Genomic DNA, 23,740 nt, shown 5'->3' with positions numbered 1-23,740 from the left:
GGAAAACATTAACAAACTTTGGGCTGGCAAGCTACACGCTGAAAATGGCAAATTTGGAAGAAAATTTGGGCAATGTGTTATTTAATATTGTATGTGGCTGGCTGCAAAGGTTCGACCAAAACAAGTTCCTTCCCGAGACTATTTAGCGGAGTTTAGCGCCGCCCAAGACGATTGGGATTGGTGTAAAGAAATGCAAACACAGAGCGTTCTTTTCTCCTATCCCAGAATGCATCTGTGGCGCAGCCAGAACTGTGGAGTTGGGCTGGCATTGCGAGTTTAAGGACATAGTGACAGTCAGTTCTTCTCCAGGAAGTTTCCTTGGACTTTTTTCTGCACTATGAAACTGGGTCACCATTGAAATGTACTGTACCATACATGTTAATGCAAGCTGACCACTGCAGCCTGCAGCCTGCGCTCCACTGCTAACTCGCTACGCCTCAGCCATGGAATGAGTGTGTCAAGATAGATTGTTGGGTGGAGTAGCAGGTCATGGTTTGGTAGATTTGATTCCCGCTGAAAATTGGCACAGGAAATATATTGACCCAGCCTACCTCAATCCAAACGCCATTGTTGGAGGCTGCAGCTGCAGCCCTGCACACAGTAAGTGGCTACAGAAAATAGATGGATTCTACAAATCCATTAGTCAGTCTTTTTTTTTTTTTTTTACATTTACAAGACCCAAATCTAGTTCCTCTTCCTGATGAATGACAGTTTGGTGAGGTTGCTCTTCAAATTGGCAAAACATCTGCTTTTCAGCATTAACCCTTGTGTGGTATTCGGGTCAAATTGCAAGAAGAAATTGCATTCAAGAAGAAAAATGGTACAAGTATACATTTTTTCTACCTGGGGAAATCAATGGCCTTACTTTATTTTCTGTGACAAACATGTATTCCTGACTCAATTCAGAAAATTATTCTGGACATGACCAGTAATGTTTTTTTAGGATTTTTAATATGAACTAGAACCTTATGACAAAACACAAATCCCCCTTCCATTTTTAATTGGGTTCTATTAGAGACTGATTGCATTCCCTAAACATATACTGTATGTTATATCAATTGTTTGAAATTGAGATAAAGAGAATAGATTATGAAGTAAAATTTGTATTTCCAAATTTTTTTTAAAACCCCAAATAAGTCACGGGTCAGTTTGACCCGAGGGACCCGAGAGGGAGACGATACAAGGGCTAAGCCTGTTGATTTACTGGAGCAAAGCCAGTTCCATTTCATTTAGGGTCGAGGTGTTGAATAAACGCTGTTTATCTGGCGAGAATTTAGAATCGAGCCTTGTTACGTAAACGCATTCTCATTCATGTGAATCGGGTTGGAAGTAAAAATAGACCTGTTTTGACCTCGCAAGTCACTGGAAGATGATTTGATGAGTCTGTCTGAAACTGAGCTGTGATGATTTCAGCTGACGTGGCAATTTCAAATTCCATTTGAAGCGACGAGACAGAAAAACGCTGTAGGGTAAACGGAAACAGCGTGACCTTCACTGTTTTGATGCGGGATCGTAAGCTTGTGATCGGCCTAATCCTTTTGATTTGATCCACTTTGGGAATTCTCGGGCTCGGTTTGCTTTGAAATATTTGATTGTTTTTCTGAGAAGGCTTTCATCCAAATCCCAGACGAGGAGAAACACCGAGCGACGTTGAAAGAAGGAAGTAGAGGGCAAGTTATTGTTATTCAAATCCACTTGACAAGTATTACCCTTTCTGTTGCTAGAGGAAAACCTAATTCATCAAATGTGTTAATTACACATAATTAGACAAATTGGTAGTAAATGCGGAACTGGGCAATATATCGATATTAAGATATGAGACTAGATATCGTCTTAGATTTTGGATATTGTAATATAATATTAAATATAATAATATTAAAGGCTGCGTTACAGCAAAGTGATGTCATTTCCTGTGACATTTCCTTTTGTGAAAGCACCTTTAGTCAACACTACAATATCGTTGCGGTATCGATATTGAGGTATATGGTCAAAAATATCGTGATATTTAATTTTCTCCATATCACCCAGCCCTAGTTAAATGGCCTGTTGGGAAACAGTACATGACGATTGGATGGTCAACAGAAGGCTTTAAAGACCGGGCTTTCAATTTTTAAGTACCTTTTTAGATATACTATTTTTAACGTATGTGTTTTCCTTCTGTTATTTACTATGTTGCAGAAGGCATCATTGTATTCCACCTTTTAAGTAACAGTTACACCAAAGATTTCCCCTCTGAACTTCCCACCCGGTTTCATTTAGATAACATTTGAGGCCAAAATAGATGAGATGAACCAATATTTTACAAAAAGCAAAGATGTGTCCGAAAAAAGAATACAAATTTGTGCAGCAGAACTTTGACTTTTTCTACAACTTCCCCATTAATTGTCTCATAGTCTGGCACAGCCAGACCTTCCTCCGCAGCGTTGTGGAGGAAGGAGACAAAGGGGGAGAGAGATGGGGGATGCAGCAAAAGGCCGCAAGTCGGATTTGAACCCCGGCCCCTGTAGGACTCAGCCAACATGGGGCGCACGCTCTAACTGGGTGAGCTAGAGGAGTATTTTTACATTGTTGTTTTGGTACTTTTACTTAAGTAAAGGACCTGACTACTTCCTGGACTGCAGTGGTGTTACAGTAGGTTCGGTGTACATTAGAATAACTCAAGGTGTTAGTCCTGTACACCAACATGAATGATGGTCTCCCTATCTAGGTCTGGAGGAAAGTGCAACGTTTGCCTCTGCTCTTTTTTTTTTTTAATTTGTTGCTCAGGTTGAGGGTAAGGTTTCTGCCTTTTTATCACCGTCAACTGAGCATGTCTCTCAGCGCATGACGCCCACGTCCTCCGAGACTTGTGGGAGAAAAGCGTGATGATGCAGCTGTGTGGATTTACTCGGCAAACCTGAGACTCACCGTGTGGTCCACATCGGCACAGGTGAGAGGAGAGACGTGAGGTAGTTCCAGAGGCAGCATAAAGAGCAGCTGTGGTTAGATCTGTCCGATTTTTACTTTTATCTGGGGACCTTGTTTGTGTATTATATTTGCATGTGTTTTTATTTTATTGTAGTGAGAATTTTTGTATTTGTGTTTTATATTTACAGAAACAACACACAGTGTCCATCTGTCCACACAAACGTAATGAGACATCCCATATTAGAGTGGTTTAATCTGGCTTTGTAAGTGAGCAGCCTTTGGCTAAATGCACTTTAGAGAATAGAAGGCCTTTATTGTTATTATACACAAGTGCAGTACCTGTGCAACGAGATTGAAGCAACCCCTTTACAGTGTCAAAATATAAAAATATTTAAAAAAAAAAAAGTATAGGTAGTGCAGAAAAAAATGAGAGGGGGGGGGGGGACCTGGTGCACAGTCCTGAGAGCATCTATATACATAAATAAAATTAGTTTTGCATACACATTGTGCAAAAATATAATTTGGTGTATCAAAAGATAAGTTAAATATTGCACTGTAATCAAATGGCTAAGCTATGTTGTTAAGTACTGATGGCTGATGTTATTTATAATATTAGAGTGGATTGACTACGTCCTGCTGGGCCTTGTAATGCCATGCAGTGCCCTGCTAAGCCATGAACTACTACAAACTACTATTTTTAGTCACTGTTCAACTATCTTTTACTGTGACTGTTATCCCCCCCCCCGAAACATAGACACCGCCTACCAAGAGCCTGGGTCTGTCCCAGGTTTCTTCCTAAAAGGGAGTTTTCTCACCACTATCGCACTGTTGCTTACTCTGGAGGGAGCTAGTGGAACTGTTGGGTCCTTGTAAATCATGTGGTCTAGTGTGGTCTAGACCTGCTCCATCTGTAAATTATAGAGTGGTCTAGACCTGCTCTATCTGTAATGTGTCTTGAGATAACTCTTGTTATGAATTGATACTATAAATAAAACTGAATTGTGTTGTAGGTGAAATCCCTCTACCAGGTGGTAGAGAGGGACATTGCCATATATTCTCTCACAAATTGGCCACATGGCCGTGCACTGCAGCTTAGCCGAGGAGGATCTATTATGTCTCTCAACTTTCTTCTTTTATATATATATATATATATATATATATATATATATATATATATATATATATATATATATATATATATATATATATTTTTTTTTTTTTTTTTTTTTTTTAAAGTACGAAAAACACTGGAGCCAGTGAGGGATATTTCCTTATTTAGAAAGCACAATAAACATGCATGCATTCCTTCTCTGCACCGCTCATCCTCCCTCTTTTTCCTTTCCGTCATCATGCTATCTCTCTTTCCCTGATCCTCAAGGGATGTCAACATACCAAAGACCTAGCAGAAGAAAAATAATTATAATACTTAAACATTAATTCCTTGTCATTTAAACATTTGAATATTATTGAAAAGAAAACCTACAGAGACAACTACAGATATCACAATACCAGAAATATAAGGACAAAAACAATATCCCATGTCCTCCTCTTATATTGTGTATTTTATGATAAGAAGGTTAACCCTGGGGGGACAGGGACGGGACAGTGTTGTCTCACTCTTTTTTTCAGTGTTTCAGTTTCAACTTTGTGTCACCGTTTGGTGTGGGTGGAGGGGTTTGAGGGGAGGGGGCAAGTAGACCGGGATTTACATGTAATCTGGAGAAAACGTCTTCTGGACCCACAGCCGTGTGTGTGGGGGGGTGTGGGGGTGTGTGGGTGTGGGTGTGGGGAGAGCCTCGGAAAAGATGGGGCATAAGCAACACAGGCCAACAGAGCACCTGCTTCCTGCCGAGGTCTTGTGTTGTAAAATGTGGGCACAGAAATAGAAGCGGGCAACGTTGCAATAGAATTAGAATAGATAGAATGGACAGTCGGAGAAAAAAAGTATAGACCAGCACATCACAACAGTCTCTAGATGTAGACACATGAATTCAGCTACTGTAACTGTTTACCTGTGTTTAATTTATTGCTAAGATTTATTAAATTTGCACATTTGACCACATGTTACAGCTAGATTTTACATGTAAAGCTGCAACTAACAATTCTTTTCATCATTGATTCATCTACAGATTATTTTCCAGAAAGAAGTGTTGGTCATAATTTCCTAGAGTGCAACATAACATTGTTGAAATGAATAATTTTTGGCCCACAGACAGTTGATATATTAAACAAATATATAACGTAACACATTTTCCACATTTTAAGGAGCTCAAACTAGCACTTTTTGCCATTTTGTTACTAGTTACTGTACAAATGAAGACTTTTATCCACAAAACACATGCATTAAAAAAAGAAAAATACAAAGTTTTATTCTCAATGAAAATACCCAACAATACATAAGCCTCCCTTGTTGAATGACGAATAGATTACCGATTGATTGTACTTTTTTTGCACTTAACTTTTCAATAAGCAATCATATATGAACAAACAAACACAGACCACATAACAAATGTAGGCATTGCATCAGCCTATCTTGTTTCGATTCTGTAGTCCTGGTGGTATCACAGACTTAGCGTCCATTTAATCCCATAATAACCAAACCCATGTGTGTAACCAGAAAATGCCTCATACGCGCGTTAGGAAACTGAATCATCACTTTACATGCACATATACACCATCAGTCACATCTGCATACCTAGACTCTGATCACGGAGCAGTGGCCAGACGGTGGAATATCATCCCTCTGTCTGTAGCTGACATTTTGTATTTTTAACCCTTGTGTTGTCTTTCCGTCAAAATTGAAAATCAATACTTTTGTTGACGCTTTTTATTAATGTTTTTTTTATACATTTTTGTTCCTTATTAAATTTCGTTTTACAGTTAAATTTGGAATTGATAGTCCAAAAACCTAAAACCTAATAATCCTAGACTGGAAAATGTCAACTTTTACTCAACACTATTTCAAAACCACTTCAATTTTTTTTTCTTAAATGCTATGAAATTGATTGAGACGCCCCAAAATGAATGAAAGTAGAGATTTGTACTTGGCAAAGAGGGTTGTGTGGAATCAGTCATGTTATTTTGGGTTATTAAAAAGAACATTGATTTGACCCGAGGACAACATGAGGGTTAAAACCGACTCTGCAAAGAAACTTAATTTGTCAGATAAATGTAGAGAGCACAATATCTGTTTGTTTTTCTTGTTCAGTCATGATAAAATCTGTTCCTCCCAACACATTTGTGTTTGAGACAACACTTGCTGTGACGAGCCTCGAGAAAGACGAGACTGTAAAGGAACAGTTGTGACGCCATATGGAAGATTTCTTCTTTTTTTTTTTTTTTGTAATTGTAATCACAATCCTATTTCAGAGTCCAGTCGAAGCACCTGCTCCTGACTCAGCTGTGAATCATGGTTGGTTTATGAGACTCAGTCACACCCATCCTATCCCCCCCAACACACACACACACACACACACACACACACACACACACACACACACACAAACCAGGGGATTCCCTATAGCTGGAGGCTGGGCATGCAGCTCTGCTAGTCTCATATGTCTGGCAGTCTGGCCGCTCGATCGATCACAGCTTGTTTGCAGTTTTTGAAGCAACGGGGACACTCGCACACATGGGACACAGTGTTGTAGGTCTACTGTAACCCCTCTGGTAATGTAACCTTCACTTACCTTCAAGCATGGACATCTGATCCTCTTTATGTGATCCGGTTACTTTTGCTGTGCTTCTGTGGTGTGTGAAGCGACGATAGGATGCTTTCTCACTGGTATTAATTGACCCAGCAGTTGCTAAGTGAGCTATGCCGAAGTATTGTGTGTCTCTTCATTGTTTGTCATGCCCTCCCGTCATCTGTTCAACAGATTAGATGATTTAGTAGATTATCAAAAATCTGGCGTTTTGGGTTGCTAGTTCGTGCTCAATCAGTGTCACTGAGAGGAGGAGCTGTCGGCTTTAATCCAAACATATTTATGGCTGGATGATTATGACACATTTGAGTTCTAGAAAGGAACTTTTTTGTAGCAGATTGTATTTGCAAAGCTTGGGAGAAGACTGAATTCTTTATATTTTACTTAGCAGTAAAATAACCTATGATTTTGTGAAATGTTTGAACACTGCTACAGAAATTTTGGTCTTATAAATCCCTGAGGGTTGGGACTTTGTGCGCATAAGATGGAAATAAAAAAATCAATCATACATGGTACAGCATATCCAGGGTTTCCCCTAGTATATTGCAAGACTGGTGGCTAACCAGTTCCCCCCACCAGGCCTAAACCACTGGGTATTATTATTATTTTTTTTTTAAAGATTATTTTTGGGGCTTTTCCACCTTTTATTTGATAGGACAGCTCGACAACTCAAACCCTGAGTCGAGGCATAAAGCTCTCAGTAGATGTGCGCCTGCTCTACCCACTGATCCCACCCAGCCACACCCTCTGGGAATTATTTTGAATGGATTTTAAGCTTTTTTTTTTTTCTTTTTTTTTTTTTTATAACTCCATCTTGGTTTGGCTTAGTCTTATTTTCAAATCTCCAGTTAGCTTTTAGCACTGACTTAATGTATAGCCCTATGGAATCTGTCTTAGAGCTTTTTTAAATTCTCAATTTCCTAATTCCATCCATGATTGTGATTCTGCTCTACATTATGCTGCCTGACTGGCCCCACCCAGGCCCAACATTTCTGGGTGAAACCCTGATATTTACTCCATATGCATATGTTATATGAATGTTTCCAGCATTCGTCAGCATTACTTTTCAGCTGCTGTGCCAATTTTGGGTTTTGTTAACAGGAAGCTATGCAGGACTTCCTCTGCAGAGGCTGGTCTGACGAATGTAATGTGGTCATCTGGGTGGAATCCCGCGGGGACATCGTCTGATATGGGAAGAGAAGTTATGTGGAGTTAAATGTGAAAAAGGTCTCTTTGCTTTCTTTGCTGAGAGTTAGATTAGAAGAAGGTGGCTACCGCTCCTCACATCTCTCTTTTCAACATGAAGAGTCTTGTCACTGTGAGGTGTCCAAGCAACCAGCTGCCATACAGCAAAGTCACTGCGCTGCAAGAAATAGTCCCGCAGCAGCATATCGAGAGTTAACTGAGCTCAGCTGCAGACCGACACCGCAGAAACCGGCTAGTTGAGCAACACCCTGACGCTGCCTTCAGGGGCATTAGGCTTTAGAAACTTTCCAATGGAAGGTGGCACATTTTTTAAAATGACTAATGTGTTAAGACTGGCATTTAAGTCTCTGGATCTTGGCAGTAATAAACTGTACATTTATTAACAGCTTCATTGTTTTAGTGTGATAAATGAATGCCAAATAAACTACTTTAAATATTCGAATAAATATCAAAAATTGCTGCTTCTTTGGAACTCTAAATATAGCATACAGCCATGGACCCGGGACACATAGAAAATGTTCCCACTGTGGTGTTGTTTGTAGTCGTTTTGCACCTCTTTGTGGTCGTATTCTCTCTTTTGTGGTCATTTTTTAAATTCTTTGAGGTCATTTTGCATATTTGTGTGGCAGTTTTCGTCTCTTTGTGGTCATTTGATTGACTGGCCCTTTATCTGGAAGGCCTGTTCAGTAATCCTGTTAGTTTTCTGAGCGCGCTATATCACGGTTTAACGCTGCAAAATGTGTTACAGACACACATGACCCTTCTTCTTTAGTAGCATTTCAATAAGTCACAACATAACATGTTCATTTGGAGAACATGTTAATATGAAGCTCAGCATTGTGATGCAATGCTGAGCTAAAAACACTGCCTCATCTCTCAAGAACTGGCTAACTTTACACAGCTACCAGCAGCATATCATCACATAGAGTATTATTATACCTACTCTATTGCATATACTGTATGATGTAGTTTTACAAACTGTACGCACTCTTAGCACATATTGCCCCTGAAAACCACAACGCTCCACTATCCTTTCCATACAGATTGTGAGCCTCAGTTGGTGAGATTTAAAGTAGCTGTTAGGGGGATTTTGTTAACTTTGCACACGGCTAGCAGTTTACCCCCTGCTTCCAGTCTTGATGCTAAGCTAACCATATTTTGGCTGTAGCGTCATGTTGAACTGACATATATGAGAGTGGTATCAATCTTCTCATTTAACTCTGCAGAGAGACGAGTAAGACTATTTCTTTGACTCCATTTCTTTGATTTTCCTGCTTGAATGTGTATCCTGTACATAACTACCAGGCATGTAAGAAATTTAAAGGGTAGTTTGGAGTTATTCCTGCAGGTTTTTAAGTATCACACTTACTGCAGGTCAGTAGGGCTTGGTATTACAACTGAATTCTCCTATTCACAAGATGGAGGCGGGGGGTGTGGTCTTGACCAACTGCCACTTTGCTCATTTGAAAGCCATGATGTCTCTCTCTCTCATGGGTGGGCCAAGGTCTCTGGGCAGGCAAAGTTGAGAAAGGGGAGGCTTTATGACCTCATAAGGGGCAGGATTCCAGATCAGCCCATCTGAGCTTTCATTTTCTCAAAGGCAGAGCAGGATACCCAGGGCTTGGTTTACACTTATCACCATTTCTAGCCACTGGGGGGCCATAGGCAGGCTGGGGGGACTCATGTTAATGTTAAAAAAAAACTCCTAAAGTGAAACTTTCATGCCATGGACCTTTTTTTCAGATTATCTTTTGGGGGCTTTTTTCCCTTTATTTCATAGTGCCAGTAGATAGACAGGAAAGGATGGAGAGAGACGGGGGATGACACGCATGCCTTCTTTCTTCTTTTACCAAAGATCCCATCCTCTGACACAACAAGTCATTGTGTTCACAACAACACAGCTATATGAAGTCAGAAAAGCCTGAAATCAATAACTGTGTGTTGTCTCTTTGTCGGCTGTTAAAACTCAGTTTTCTTCAGTCTCTTACATAATAATTAGCCCGGCTGTTGTGGAAGTTTATTCTAATCACTGTTTTGCTTATGAAATTTAAGAGTAAAATAGCTATTTTCTCACAAAACATGCCGTATGCAATGTCTGCAATAAGTGCAGAGCACAACAACTATTAACTAAATCCCAGGTGTGACCATGTTAGCCTTGTTTTAGCTTTCCTTCACTGTTTATCAGCAGCACAAATGCCACATTGGAGAACAAAGTAAAAAAAAAAAATTCCTGGAAATAAAACGTTGATATACGTAGACTAATAGGCACATAACCACACAGGTTGCCTGTAAAGTTTCTAATAGATTCTTCTGACCATCGAGACTCATGTTGCAGTACCCCCTTGCATCTCTGACCTTCTGATCCCCTACGAGTCAACTGACGCCTGAAGGGAGCAGATATACGTACACACCGCCGCCGACTTGAGCTGCAAAGCAGCTCTGGCCGCCCTGTGACGCACGCTTGTCAAAAAGTACGCGGAAGCTTTTTGACGCTTTGGCCTCTTTGACGTTGCAGCGTTCTCTGTTCGACCAGGAGAAGCACACGCTGCCACGGCACGGCTAATACACTGACACTAGAAGCCTTTTATGAATTACATATATAATGACAGAATTTGTATAGTTAATTGGTCGCAGCGGCGTCTGTTAGCAGTTAGCTCAGTCGTTAGCTGCTTAGCTGTAGCGGCGTGCAGGCAGAGCGAGCAGCCGCCAGAATAACCTAGTAATCCGTGCAGGATTAGAGACCATGTGACCGGCAAGTAACGTTAACTGGTCCCAAACAGCGTTATATCATAAACGATGGGTAACCCAGCAACCCCACCTAGTTTTCATTATTTTGTTTGTTTTGGTTAATGATCATAATCTCAGAGCCAACATAGAGTTGCTAGACTGACCTATTTGCTGCCACCAGGGTGCGTCCAGATTTCTAGCCTAGCACATTCTAGCAACAATTAGCCAATTAATAGTTGATTGACAACAGAATTACAGACAACCATTTTAATAATCAAGTAGCTGTTTGAACAAACTTTTAAGCAACAATTCCAGATTCCTGATTTTCTAAAAAAAACTGCAATAAGTTGCAATGTTATTTCTATTTTTGTTGTAATGAAGTTGTGAGAGACGGAGGAAGAGGCAAAAAAAGTTTTAAAAAAATAAACAAACTTGTTTCGGGGACAATAAAACTACTCTTGGCTGAGTTTTCTTAGGAACATTACCAAAAAGGCTCGGGAAGCGGTATATGTTGGAATAATGTAAACATGGCTGGTAGATTTAAAACAAAAAATAATAATTTATTAAATGAACCAAATTTGAACATGTGTGTCAGTAGCTTGTTGATCTTTACATTGTTTGTTAGTTTCTAATCCTGGGCTGGGACACACATTCATACGGTTTGATAAAGGACTTATAGGACTTTAACTTATCATTACCCTTACAATAACGTGTGTGTGTCCGTGTGTGTCCGACATGATTGAAACTGCAGCTGCTCTCAGCGACTTTAGAGTGAAAAACGTTACAGTGTACATTGATGTCTTTCGCTGTACGCTTTGTCAATGCGCCCCTTGTTTTACAAAAAACTTTCTCTTTTTCTTTACTTTGTCCTCAACAGTTTGCACATTCATTGCTACTGCTGACTCCTCAGAACCTCTCAACAATGGGGATAGATCGCCACATTTTTTATCAATAATTTTCCTTTTGTCTGTAGCTCAGCTGCCAGGACACTTTTGTAAAAGAGAATTTTAATCTCAAGGAGTTTTTATCCTGGTTAAATAAAGGTTTGAATGAATATCTGTCTAGGACTAGCACTGAAAAACGCTCAAATTAGTTACTTTGTTGCACGACTGAAACATGTTCCATGCTCCACGGATTTTTCCTTAGCACCGGCCAAGACGCCATTGTGGCTGGTATACAGGGCAAAGCCACTTTGAAAAAATACCCTCCAGTGGCGGGTGCTAATTTCCCTAATTTTTGGATCAAAGCCTATTCACATTGTATGTATTTATTCCTCCATCACTGATATCTCCTGAGAAACCAATGCTGGGAATTGATCTTTGAAGTGCTCCTTGTAAAGTGGGGAAACACAACTCGCGCTGCCCATGCATGCTGAGATTATCTGTCCAGGCCGGATTGATTTTTGATTTGGCGGTAGCTTTCTGAAGGAGCAGCCTTTGCCCCTGCCAGGCCTTTTGTTTTATTCATTAGTTCAGGCAAGACTTTTCCACACAGCCGCTGACGCTAATAGCCTTGGTCAGGCTTCTTATCTTCCGTTCCCCGGCTGATTCATAATGCCTTCAGACGCAGGAGCTCAGTGCGCTCATTTAGAATGGCAATTATGTGAGAGTGGCAGTGATCATTCTCAGAATCTCTGCTCACTGAGAAGGAGATAGAAGATGGAGACTTCTGCTGCGACTTAATAGTAAACTTGAAACGCCAAAGTGAGAGCGAGAGCGAGGTGGTGGAAACCACTAAATGTGTGTGTCCTTGTCTCCTCAGCAGGTAAAGTTTTCACAGTGTTGGGTGTAAATGGCTGTCAAACTGAAGAGCAAAAGCAAGCCGTTTGGCCAGTTGCTATTAGAGCTGGGCGATATGCAGAAAATCAAATATCATGATATTGTTGACCAAATACCTTGATATCGTAGGGTTGACTATAGATGCTTTTGCTAAATATTAACACAAAGAGATATGTGATAAATAATCCTCAGTACCGTAGATACAATGACTAAGTGGGTAAAGGCAAAGAATAGAACAGCTGGAACAGTCTGATAAGATTAGAACATTACATCACATTACTGTAATGCAGCCTTTAAAACCAGGAAAAGACAACACTTATGCCATATTACAATATCAAAATTCTAAGTCAATATCTAGTTTACGATATTGATATGGATATATTGCCCCGCCCAAAATACTGTACATCATTTCTGTGTTTATACCAGTAGTAGATGCATAGACTCTATTAAAACCAGAAAGTCATTTTACAATATCCAAATTTTAAGACGATCTCCAGCCTAATAGATCAATATTGATATATTGCCCAGCCCTAGTTGCAGTGTTCACCTCACCAGGGGAAATTAGGCCTTCACACCCATGGCCCAGGTCCCACAACAAGAGGAAGGATATAGGGCTAATATATACACTGGAGTTGAATGCACAGGGCTTTTATTTATTTATGAGAGGAGGAGGACCGCGGAGGAACAACAATGCTAATCCCGGCGAGGAAACACAGCTCCCTTGTGTTTTGAAGTGGGCTCGTTGTCAACAGAGCAGCTGCTGACATCATGTGAATAGACTGTCGCCGGAGCGCATTCGTCAGGGGCTGAGAGGCAGCGAGCAGGGCAAAAAGAGCCCAGGCACACTGGCGGGACGGGGCTCCGGCTGGGCTAAAACCCTGGAGGGGGTAATGGATTTGGATGAATTCGTAGGCACCAAAGAGCAGATGAACTCTGACTAGTTTGGTAAGATAAGACGGTTTGTTGTTTGTTGACTCCTCTTTGGATGCATCCTTCAACTACGAGAGCTGTAATAACTGAGAGTTGTTTTAGGGCTGGGCAATTAATCGATTATTATATTGACATTAATACATGAGGCTAGATATCTTCTTAAATTTTGTATACAGTGATATGACATGAGTGTTTCCTGGTTTTAAAGGCTGCATTACAGTAAAGTTATGTAATGCTCTAAACTTCCCACTTAGTTATTGTGTCCACATAATTGCTGATTGATGTATCAAAACTCTTGTTGTGTTAATTTGTGAGAGCACCAATAGTCAACTACAATATCGAAGCAATACAACATCAAGGTATTTGGCAAAAATATGGAGATGTTTGATTTTCTCCATATCACTCGCCTTTGTTCTGTTGCATACAGCAAGTTGATGAAGACATCTTTTTTTGAAGAAGCGGGATGGTTTCTAAGATTTATATTAGAGCTGAAAAGATTAATTCAATTAGTAGAGTGGCAGAAAATGACGCAGCAATAGTATAGATATTTCCAGCAATAATATTGAACATACTCTGGTCACAGCTTCTTATATCACTGGAAATTAAATATATTTGAGTTTTGGACTGTTGGTCAGACAAAACAAGACATTTTAAGACCTCACCTGGGACTCTAGGAAACTGTGACGGGCATTGTTTTGACAGCGAATGATTAGAGATTAATCTGTCGATTACTTTCTTGATTCATGATCATTCTGTCTGTAAAATGTCAGAAAGTAGTCTTTTTTTCTTCTTTTTTTTTTTTTGTCTGATCAACAGTCCAAAACCCAAAGATATTCAGTTTATTTTCTTGCATGACAAACAAAAGCATGAAATCCTCACATTCAGTGGTTTTCTTGCTTAAAAATAACCAAGAAAATAAAGCTCAGAAAAATAGATAATGAAAATAATTGTCAGTTGCCTGCTTTAGGATTTTTTTTTTTCTTTCTTCATTTGGTCACATCAAATTTTTTTCATCAAAATTCGTGTGTATATTCAGCTTTTTTTAAAAACGGGTAAACCCGCTAAAAATAGCAGATAGACTCCTGTCTGTTGCCAGTTGACGAGTTTGTCTTTTTTCCTTCTTCTGGTGTGTTACATTCAGCGTCACCAATATAGTGGACAGATCTGCAAACTCTGCTGTACATTAACTTAGATATATCTAGGCTAAGAAGCTGTTCTCCACTCCGACCCCCCCGCTCAGCATTCATTGTCATTCCTAGTCACTACGCTGGTCTTACAACATAGGGTTAGGGAACAGTAGATAGCAGACTTCTTTTTTATATCTGTTACTTATCTCTCTATCAAACTCGGTGCCGACTAATTTGATGTTCCAGCGCAGCTCGGGGACGGAATTTGTGGAATCTGTGGCCGAGATGACAAAAGTAACCAACAGAGGCAACACTTGTGTAGCAACTTTCTTTTTTAAAGGTTATTTCCTGGGCATTTTAGACCTTTTATTTCCACAGGACAGATGAGGGAGAGAGAGGGAATGACATGCAGCAAATCCCGCGTCGAGGACTAAACCTCTATGTGTGTGCGCCTGCTCTGCCACCTGAGCTGACCCGGCCACTGTGTTGCAACTTCAACTATGGAGCCCCTTTCATTCCTATGAAAGTTGCTCTGTGACGCATCCGCCAAAATATTTTCTAAGCTCTCAGGCTTATATCTGTGATATGCGGCCTACTGAATACGTGCTGTAGTTTTTCCGCTCGGCTACATAGGGACGTTACAGGTTTTCCCGGCTCAAGGGAGGTTTTTCAACATAGAAAGTCCATGGATTAAGAATTCCGAATAGAGTCATAACCAACTTTGTTTGCAGTTGGAGGTGTCATGGCAGCAGTTTTACACACGGCTATCTTACAATAGTGGCCTACGGGGAAAATCCTTTACGGGTCGCTGGGGATTTTTCATTGCAATACTGCCACAAATTCCATTGACAAAGTCAATGGAAGGGCTGAGCGTTGTTTGAGGGGGGGGGGGTGCTGATCTACCCGGGTGTCCAGTTTCCATCACTGAAATACCAGTGCCTACTGCAGACAACGATGACAGTCATTTTGTCCTGAGAATGAATACAACTCCTAACGTGGGTTTTTATGGCCAGGGGGATTAAGTAATCAGAGTAAAAAAAAAAACAAAGGAAATGTTTAGTTGCTACGAGAAGCATGGAGGCTTTTTGCCTCATAAATAAATGCAGCAGAATTAGTTAACATACTTGTAGAGGCCCTTAATGGACGTCCAAATCCGTAAAGAAGCCAGTCTTTGTGTGGGTTATTGCAGATAATGTGAGTTTATTACACACCCATCAGGCTTAAAAGGCTCCTGCGGAAAAAGCAGTGAGCCTGCCTCTCTAATGGGCCCAGTGTAAGTGGCTCTGCTGACTCATATTCCCCCTGTAATCTCAGAGGTTTTGGTCCTTAATATCTACATGCCAAAGCCTCTCCCGTTACATGTCACCTCGCCCAGTGTGGTCATGTCCAAACCTGTCGAGGACACATACTGGGGATGTACAGCTGTTGTGCAGCTTTGCTTTCGTTTTTGCTTTTTGTGTCCATATAACTCAGAATAGAGGATTCGCCAGAACTGGAATAAGTTCCTGAAATAACTTTTGTAGAGAGAATCCCTAGATCGGAAACGCTCCACGCATACAGTGCCGAGCAGGAAGGCGGAGGGGGAAAGCGAGCGAGCTCATGAGCTGAGCTGCACCCATTTCCCTTTGGAGGATTGAGTTGTTATTGTCTTGAGTGAAAATACACACCTGTGACATTTGTCCTTTTGCTAGTGTTTCCAGCTGCAGCTGTGTCGAGTTTCCCTCTATATACACACCCTGGCCTTTTCACATAAAGACTCCCTTCTTATTTAACTGGGACACGCTCTTAAAGAGAGCTGTAACCCCAGTGTTGCCAACTCTGCAACTTTGTTGCAAGTTTTCAGACCCCCTTATCGACTTTTTTTCCCAAAAGCGACAAATCTGGCGACTTTCTGTAGAAAAGACAGCAACTTTATGTGAAAAAGTTGCCAGTATTGTCCAACTAGCATGCAAGGTATTTGTCTCCTGTGGCGAAGAAGCAGCCCCTCCCCTTCCCCATGTGTGTAGGCAGGCAGGTAGAAAGGGAGAAGGGACAGGGAGAAGGGACAGGGTGTGGGGGCAGGTGTAGGTAGGAGAGACAGCGGGACGCAACGGGAGGAAGACGCAGCGGAGCCAGCCTGGCCAAATATAAATTCCTGTATTTGTGTTTATTTGGCTCAAGTTCTTTCTATCTACCTCGCTGACACAACCACTAAGCTTTATGTAACTTATTACGTAATGACGTCGCAAATATGCAAGATCGTATGATGTCATTAAAAAAAAAAAAATCATCATTAGAGCTGCAATGCCTCTGTGTTTCCAGGCTTGTGGTGATGCCCTTTTTGCCATAGGTGCCAAAAAAATTGGTTTGGTACTGCCAACTTGTGTTGTCGTGGTTCATGTGTGCAATAAACATTACAGTTCATGAGAAAAAAATTGTGGCAGAGAATCGTGGCTCTCAAGATATCAAGAGTAAGCTAAAAAAATTGTTATTCATATTTTTCCTCGAATCATGCAGGCCTAGTGGGCATCATATCCGTCAAATACATTACACATACAATATGGCTTTAAGAGGACATATGCTGTATGTATGTCTAGGGCTGGCTGTCTTTTCGATAAAACCTTTAGATACTGGTACCGAAACCAAAATTGCAACTTTGATACCGGTTCCTAAACTATACCAATTTTAAAAATTCAATTTTATCAAAAAGAAATTACAATCGTATACATTCTGGCACAAATCTTCTTTTATTCATGTTTCAGCTCCTACTACATGAGCCCCGTCTCTGTGTAACGTCTCTGCGACGTGTACTGTGAGACAGCCAATCAGTAGCATTATTAGATCTTGGTAGATGCATGCTGCATGCTGATGCTCACTGACACTGAGATTTACCCCTTAGGTTATCAAATTGGGTATTGAATGACGAGGCATTTTATTGATATTCAATACTTTAGAGGCAACTCGGTCTGTGCCTAACATGTTAAATTTGGTATCCAGCCCTATGCAGGTCATCCATTAAGATAGTGGAGTTAAAGAGGCAACAAATTAGAGAATCCAATAATCATTTGAGTTATTAAGCAAAAATACAAAACATGTGCAGGCTCCAACTTCTCAAATGTGATGATTTTTGCTATTGTCTGTTTTTTCCATTGCATTCTAAAGTTTTGGATTGTGGGTTGGTTGAAACAAGACATTTTTTTATCGTATAGGCTAAACAATGTATCGACATACTGTAGATTAATGAAAGATGAGTATAATGGCCCGTTGTAACCCTAGATGGAGTGCATGATTATACTCCTCCTATACATAAACAAGAGCTGCAGGTAGTTTAATGGCTTTTACGGCTCCTCCACAGCCTTTGAGTCACTTTACATGCTCATTTGCATTATACAAATCCCAGCAGGTGAACATCAGGAACCCCCAGCGCCGCTTCGGCCCGTCAGCCGGCGCTATAAAACACGCTCATCATCGCCGTGTGCTTTGTGGATATCAGGGGATAAAGGGATTCTAAAATGCGACGCCTTTAACCTGCCTCTACCAGCTGAGACCAGCCAGACCAGAGCAGGAGGCAGAGCATCACCATCACCATCATCATCATCATCACCACCACCACCACCATCATCATCATCATCATCCCTCCATGGAAACCTGCTAATGATCTCAGGGTAGGGTTTGATCCACATGTGCAGGCAAGCCGACTAATTAAACAACCAACTGGCAATTAGACGGAGCTCCCATAAGCCACTGGGGCAGTGGAGTAGAAAAACACAAACGCAACACAGACGAGCTAATTGCTGCACTCGATGCACAGACAACACTGGTGGGTTGTTTTGATAGTATTACAGTCAGTGTAGGAAATGCGGTTGATTGGTCGTAAGGCTAAATGTTTTTTTATTACTTTTTATTTTATTTTTTTAATAGGGCTGTCAATAGATTGACATATTTAACCCTTGTGTTGTCCTCCCGGGTCATAAACTGACAAAAAATTGACATTTTAGTCCCTTTTTCAGACTTTTTTTTGAGTTTTTGGGAGTGTTGGTTTCCACTAACACTACCTTACTAGTTTTACTACTTTTGGGAATTCATGGTCAATAACCCTCATTTATATAGCATTATACCGAATACTTCAATTAAAATTATTTTGACTAATAGTTAAGATCAGAGGAGTAAAAGTGGTTATTTGTATTTACAAAGTGTTGTATGGAATCCAATCCCTTGTTTAGTGGTAATTTGGTTAACCCTTGTGTCGTCTTCCCTTCGACCTGCAACTTTGTGTTTTTCTGGGTTGAAATTTCAACATTTGGTTTTTCTACACTTTTCTAGATGTTTGTCAATTTTATTCCAATTTTTTTGTCACTTTTAACGTTTTTTTAACTGTTTTAGTCAATTTTTAACAATTTCTTTTGTCGCTTTTCCCAATTTTTTTTGATATTTTTTTTGTCAATTTTTTTGATTCAATTTTGTTGGTCACTTTTTCAGCGGTTTTTTTTTTTCTCAACATTTCTCTTTTTTTTTCAACGTTCTTTTGTCATAGTTCTGATAAAGAAAGTTTTTGTAAGGGGTTAGTCTTGATTACTGCATTATTGTCCATAGTTAACTCCCGATTAATCAGAAATGAATCCTAATTTTGGATCAGTACTTTGTAATGTACTTCATAAGGGATGTATTTCATGCTCAGGTTGTCATTGCTCTTGTCACCATGGGAGTGGACAAATGTGCCTGCTTCATGCAAATGTCCATTGGTTGTCATTATAGATTGTTGCAATAATAATACTGTCTAGCATATTCTCCAGAATAACCTCAAAGGTACTGTATGCCCTGAAAATTTGCTGAAAACATAATATGGTAAAATCCAGCAGCACATGGGCATACTGTAACATTTATTTGGTACTCAATGTAGTGTCCCACTTTAGGTTAGTGTAATTATTTTTTCCGGCCATCTATAACCCTTTAACATAACATCTATAATCTAGTCAATACACTGATAACATACAAAAAAATAACATTGTTGCTTTTACTTCCACAAATAAACAGACAAGAAATCAATCAAGAACAACAACAATACTAATAAAATAGAAACACAGAAACAAAACAGGACTGAAAGGTGTAGGCTGAAGCCTGAGCTTACTACACCTACTCTTGTATACATGAAATCATATTATTTCATACGAAAATGAAAGTTACATTACGCTTGTACTTCTTACTTCTTTGTATTTCTTCAACTATCCAGCATGGTTACTGCAAAAGTACTACAAAAAACAACATACTGTACATATGTGGTTATCAATATCTTTGCGCGTCTCGTTCTAATATTGTGTAGTGCACAAACAGGCCCGGATCAATGTTAAATCATCACAATTGCAAAATTAGTCACAAAAATATATTTTCCCTTGAATTACTCAGCATTAAATAAATCTGTAAAAGCCTCAGACGTTGGAACTAGGGGTTGAGGGTAAGGTAGTACCGGAGGTGGAACTATGGACCTGTAAGCGCTGGTCTCCCACGGTGATTCGGCTCTCTGAGGACTGTATTTTCTATCTAGATGGGAATTTATCAGCGGCTCTAGGGTTAGAGGCAGGGCTAACCCGCGGCCTGCAGTCGGTTTAACAGAGTGGCTCTTGTGTCTAGAAGACGCTCTCAGGGAGATGCCAGCAGTCCAGAACTCGGGGACACGTCCTGAGCTCCAGCTCTTACCTACAGGGTTCTAACGCGCGGCCAAATCTGCAAATTTCCCATTCTCCAACAGTGTCGCCTACTTGTGTGTGTGTGTGTGTGGCTCCTGACCCCTCCGGGAATGGCCCTGGGCTTGCTTCCTGTTTAGCATGGTGCTTGTACACAGAAAACAATCGTGGGACTTTTTTTTTTTTTTTTTGAATGACACTAAAAGAATGTGAGCCAAAGCGTTTGGGAACAGACTGACCCTGGGCCAGCGTGTCAGGACTCAGTCTGCCAGCCAGCTTGTTTTTATTCCTCTCTCATTCTTTCTCTTTCGAGACTCCAAACCCCCCCCCCCCCTTATGTTTCCTAAAGATTGGTAGCATAGCCGCTCAGCTGTTCTGTCGTGTTGCACGCTTCATGGGCGGGGGGGGGGTGTGGACGTCCAGTTCAGCAGTGGTGGAATGTAACTATGTACATTTTACCCATGTACTGTAGTACAATTTGAGGTACTTTTCTTTTCATGCCACCTTGTACTCCGCTACATTTCAGAGAGAAATACTGTACTTTTTACTCCTCTACATTCATCCGACAGCTTTAGTTACAACTTATATAAAAGTATATATTTTATCATAAAATACAGTGTTTTATTGTAAATTAAACTACAATATAAAAACCTACAAGTCCAGCTGAAATTATTAGCTGATAAAACACTAAATTGATGGACAGAACTGTTTGGATTGTTTCTAAAGAAGGAGAGGATTTTTCTGCATTGAGTACTTTTACTTTTAATACCTTAAGTACAGTTTCCTGATGATACTTACATACTTTTACTTAAGTAACATTGTTTGGCATTCTGTGGACAGCAAAGGAAGTTTCCCTGTTCATTGTACTGGGAAATGTATATGACAATACAACTTAGAGTATGGTATTAGTACTTTTACTTAAAGTAAAGGATCTGAGTACTTCTTCCACTACTGTTGTTCAGGGACAACAGTAGCAGAGGAACATCTGTCTACAGTGTCTCTAGTTTTCGTTCTCCTTTTGTTTGCATCAGAGGACGACTTGCTACTACTTTTTTAAAATCTTTTCTATTCTCTCCTTTCTGGAGCAGCCTTATTCTGTGTCCTCCTCTCTCCGAGGACTTCCCAGCTGTACAGCGTTTTAGAGGTTGCCAGGATCCATGACCTAGTTAAAGATGGACTGAGAACAGGAAACAGACGAGGAGTGAATGGCTGGAATGGGAGCTGATTTAGCCGGGGTGCTTTTTGGCTGCGCCACTGCTTGTCCTTTTGAACGGTTTCAAGCTCTTTTGCTCTTTCCATATTGATCAAAGCTCTTTACAGCCCCCAAACAAACACAAACACCACCTTTTTTAAAATATTCTCCAGTTTGACAGTCAGTCATAACGGAAAAAGAACATAAATAAACTACTTTAAAAGTAGATTTTCTCCGGGGATAAATTACGTGGTATCGACTAATGCAAATACTACAGTACTTTTCAATACCAATGACAGTATTGCAGGTTTTTCGGGTGCTGGAACATCTCTATGTGAGAGCTGTGAGAGATTGGGTCTGTTTTTTTAGTTTTTCCTGACGTAAACAGGACTACCTATTAGCAAATTACAATTCTGTGCAGAAATTGGAATTATTAACACCTTCATTCTTATTTTTGGTCCTACTCTCCCAGTTGCTGTCGGCGTTTCAGGTGGTGGAAATGCATCTGAACACCCCCCCCCCCCCCCCCCCCCCCCCTCTCTCCTCCCTCTCCTCATGCATTGTGCGTCCCTAGGTGACAGTCTTTAGTCTGTATTCCTGCGTGTCACATGGATTCTCCTGACGTAGAAATTCACAACACACAGTGAAGGGTCCTCCCACGGGTCCTGCAGACCGTTGAAGTGAGATGGACAGCAGCATGATTTATCTGCTCCCCCCCCCCCCCCTCCTCCTCGACAGGTGTAATGAGAGCGCTGGTCATGGACAGATGATGGACGTGGAGACGTCGTACTCAGACTTTATCAACTGTGATCGCACAGGCCGCAGGAACGCAGTGCCCGACATCGCCGGGAAGGGGGAGGCAGCGGCCAGCACCAGTGAACTCACCAAAGACCTGGCAGAGATGGACCTGAAGGCTGCAGGTCAGTAAACCCACCGTCGGGTACACGGGGAACCCAGTGGGAAAGCATTTGAGCATGCCATTCACTAGAGCTGTAACAATTCCAAATGTTGCTGTACAAGTAATTGTCTCAGAAATAATTGCGATGAACGATATCATTGTCCCCTTCAGTCACATTTAAAAAGATTTATTAAAGCAGATTTTCAATGCTGTATTCTGACAAAATGCTAGTACTAGTGCATTGTTTGTGATGGCCTTTCTTGACAGTCACAAAGACAAGTATCCCATGACATTACACCCAATCTGACGCCTGTAAATCAAATTGCTAACGCTGGTCTGGTGGGAAGCCGCAAATCTGGCAATAATCTCCCAACATGCTTGGCACTGTGTTGCTACAGGAAGTTGTAGTTCCTTCCTCATTATTATTTTCTTTCTGGGAGCCTGAAAGCAGATTTATTTCCCACTGTCAGCAATGCCAAACCACTTTTGAGCTTAGTAATATACACACATCTTTGACTGATTTCCCCCCCCCCCCCCCCCCCCCGCCACCCCATATTGTTTTCTCCAGAAGGAGACCCGGGGGCCTCCCCAGCCACTGAGGCAGAGGGCTCCACCAGCCAAGATGCCCAGGGAGGCGGAGGCCCATCCTAAACTCATCCAGAGGCCGAAGGGGGGAGGGGGGGGAGGCCCGATCAAAGGAGTGCAAAGTAGACAGGAAGCAAGTGAAAGTTGAGAGACATGGAGAAAGGAAAGAGAGTGTATATCGGTTGTCCCACGTGGACACGAGGACACCTTCGCTCACTGCCAGCCTGTTTGGAGCTTCAGCGGCCCAGATGGACGCCTTCTCATTTGTTCTGGTTGTAGAGGGGACAGCCTAGATGCTGCTCTCTTGCTTCATTCTCTGTTGGTCATTTATATTCCCGACGAGACGAAGAAAGCACAGAAAACCCTGCATTTACGTCTGTGAAGATGGACCGAGCGTAATTCATTTCTAGCACTCGAAACATTTGTTCCAACCTGAATATGGAGCTGTGTCGTAGAGGTATCCATAATCATCCGTTTTGTCAGTTTTTCTTTCTATGTATGCGTGTGTGTTCGTGTCCTTTTTTTCTTTTTCAGTAACGAAACATAGTCGCCATCATACTGTTGTGTACGGACTTCATATTTATTGCTTAATGTTCGGTGATAACTTTGTGATAGCAATTTTCTTTGTGTAATAAAAAAAAACGTATGAATTACTGTCACATTTGTGTTTTATGCTTGCGAGCGTAATTCGCTTTTCACACGAGGCAATTTGCAGGTTTCTGTCGAACGCTGCGGGCGGAGGAGCTGCTGAGTCAAACGGGATTAATGGGTTCGGTTCGCTGAGTCCTTCCACAGCCATAAATATTATTGAATGCAGCTTTTTGTGTACATTAGCCTGGCTGCAGGAAGCCAGTGTTTACATTTCCACCTCACCATCACTACAGAGAAAGAGATATATATCTCTTATTATATATATATATATATATATATATATATATATATATATATATATATATATATATATATATATATATATATATATATATATATATATATATATAAGGATATATATCTATATAGAAACAG

The 23,740-nt window shown here is 40.8% G+C and overlaps 1 protein-coding gene across 6 annotated transcripts in view; it reads left to right on the top strand.

The window, feature by feature from the left end:
* The window catches only part of pkig (protein kinase (cAMP-dependent, catalytic) inhibitor gamma), a 30,175-nt gene extending 6,811 nt beyond the window's left edge, over positions 1-23,364 (top strand). Inside the window, exons 1-3 of one of the 6 annotated variants that reach the window (XM_032521312.1) lie at positions 6,413-6,576; positions 21,970-22,151; positions 22,698-23,364. In XM_032521312.1, the coding sequence (XP_032377203.1) occupies positions 21,998-22,151; positions 22,698-22,780 (237 nt within the window). In that variant the 5' untranslated portion in view covers positions 6,413-6,576; positions 21,970-21,997 and the 3' untranslated portion in view covers positions 22,781-23,364. Of the gene's footprint in view, positions 1-6,412; positions 6,577-13,010; positions 13,268-21,969; positions 22,152-22,697 lie in introns of those variants that run through there. The other 5 variants (XM_032521313.1, XM_032521315.1, XM_032521311.1 and 2 more) reach the window with 5 other exon arrangements.
* Positions 23,365-23,740: the final 376 nt, after the last annotated feature.

Source organism: Etheostoma spectabile, chromosome 7, assembly GCF_008692095.1.
Source record: "Etheostoma spectabile isolate EspeVRDwgs_2016 chromosome 7, UIUC_Espe_1.0, whole genome shotgun sequence".
Taxonomy (NCBI): domain Eukaryota; kingdom Metazoa; phylum Chordata; class Actinopteri; order Perciformes; family Percidae; genus Etheostoma; species Etheostoma spectabile.
This window is presented reverse-complemented; position numbering and strand designations above follow the sequence as displayed.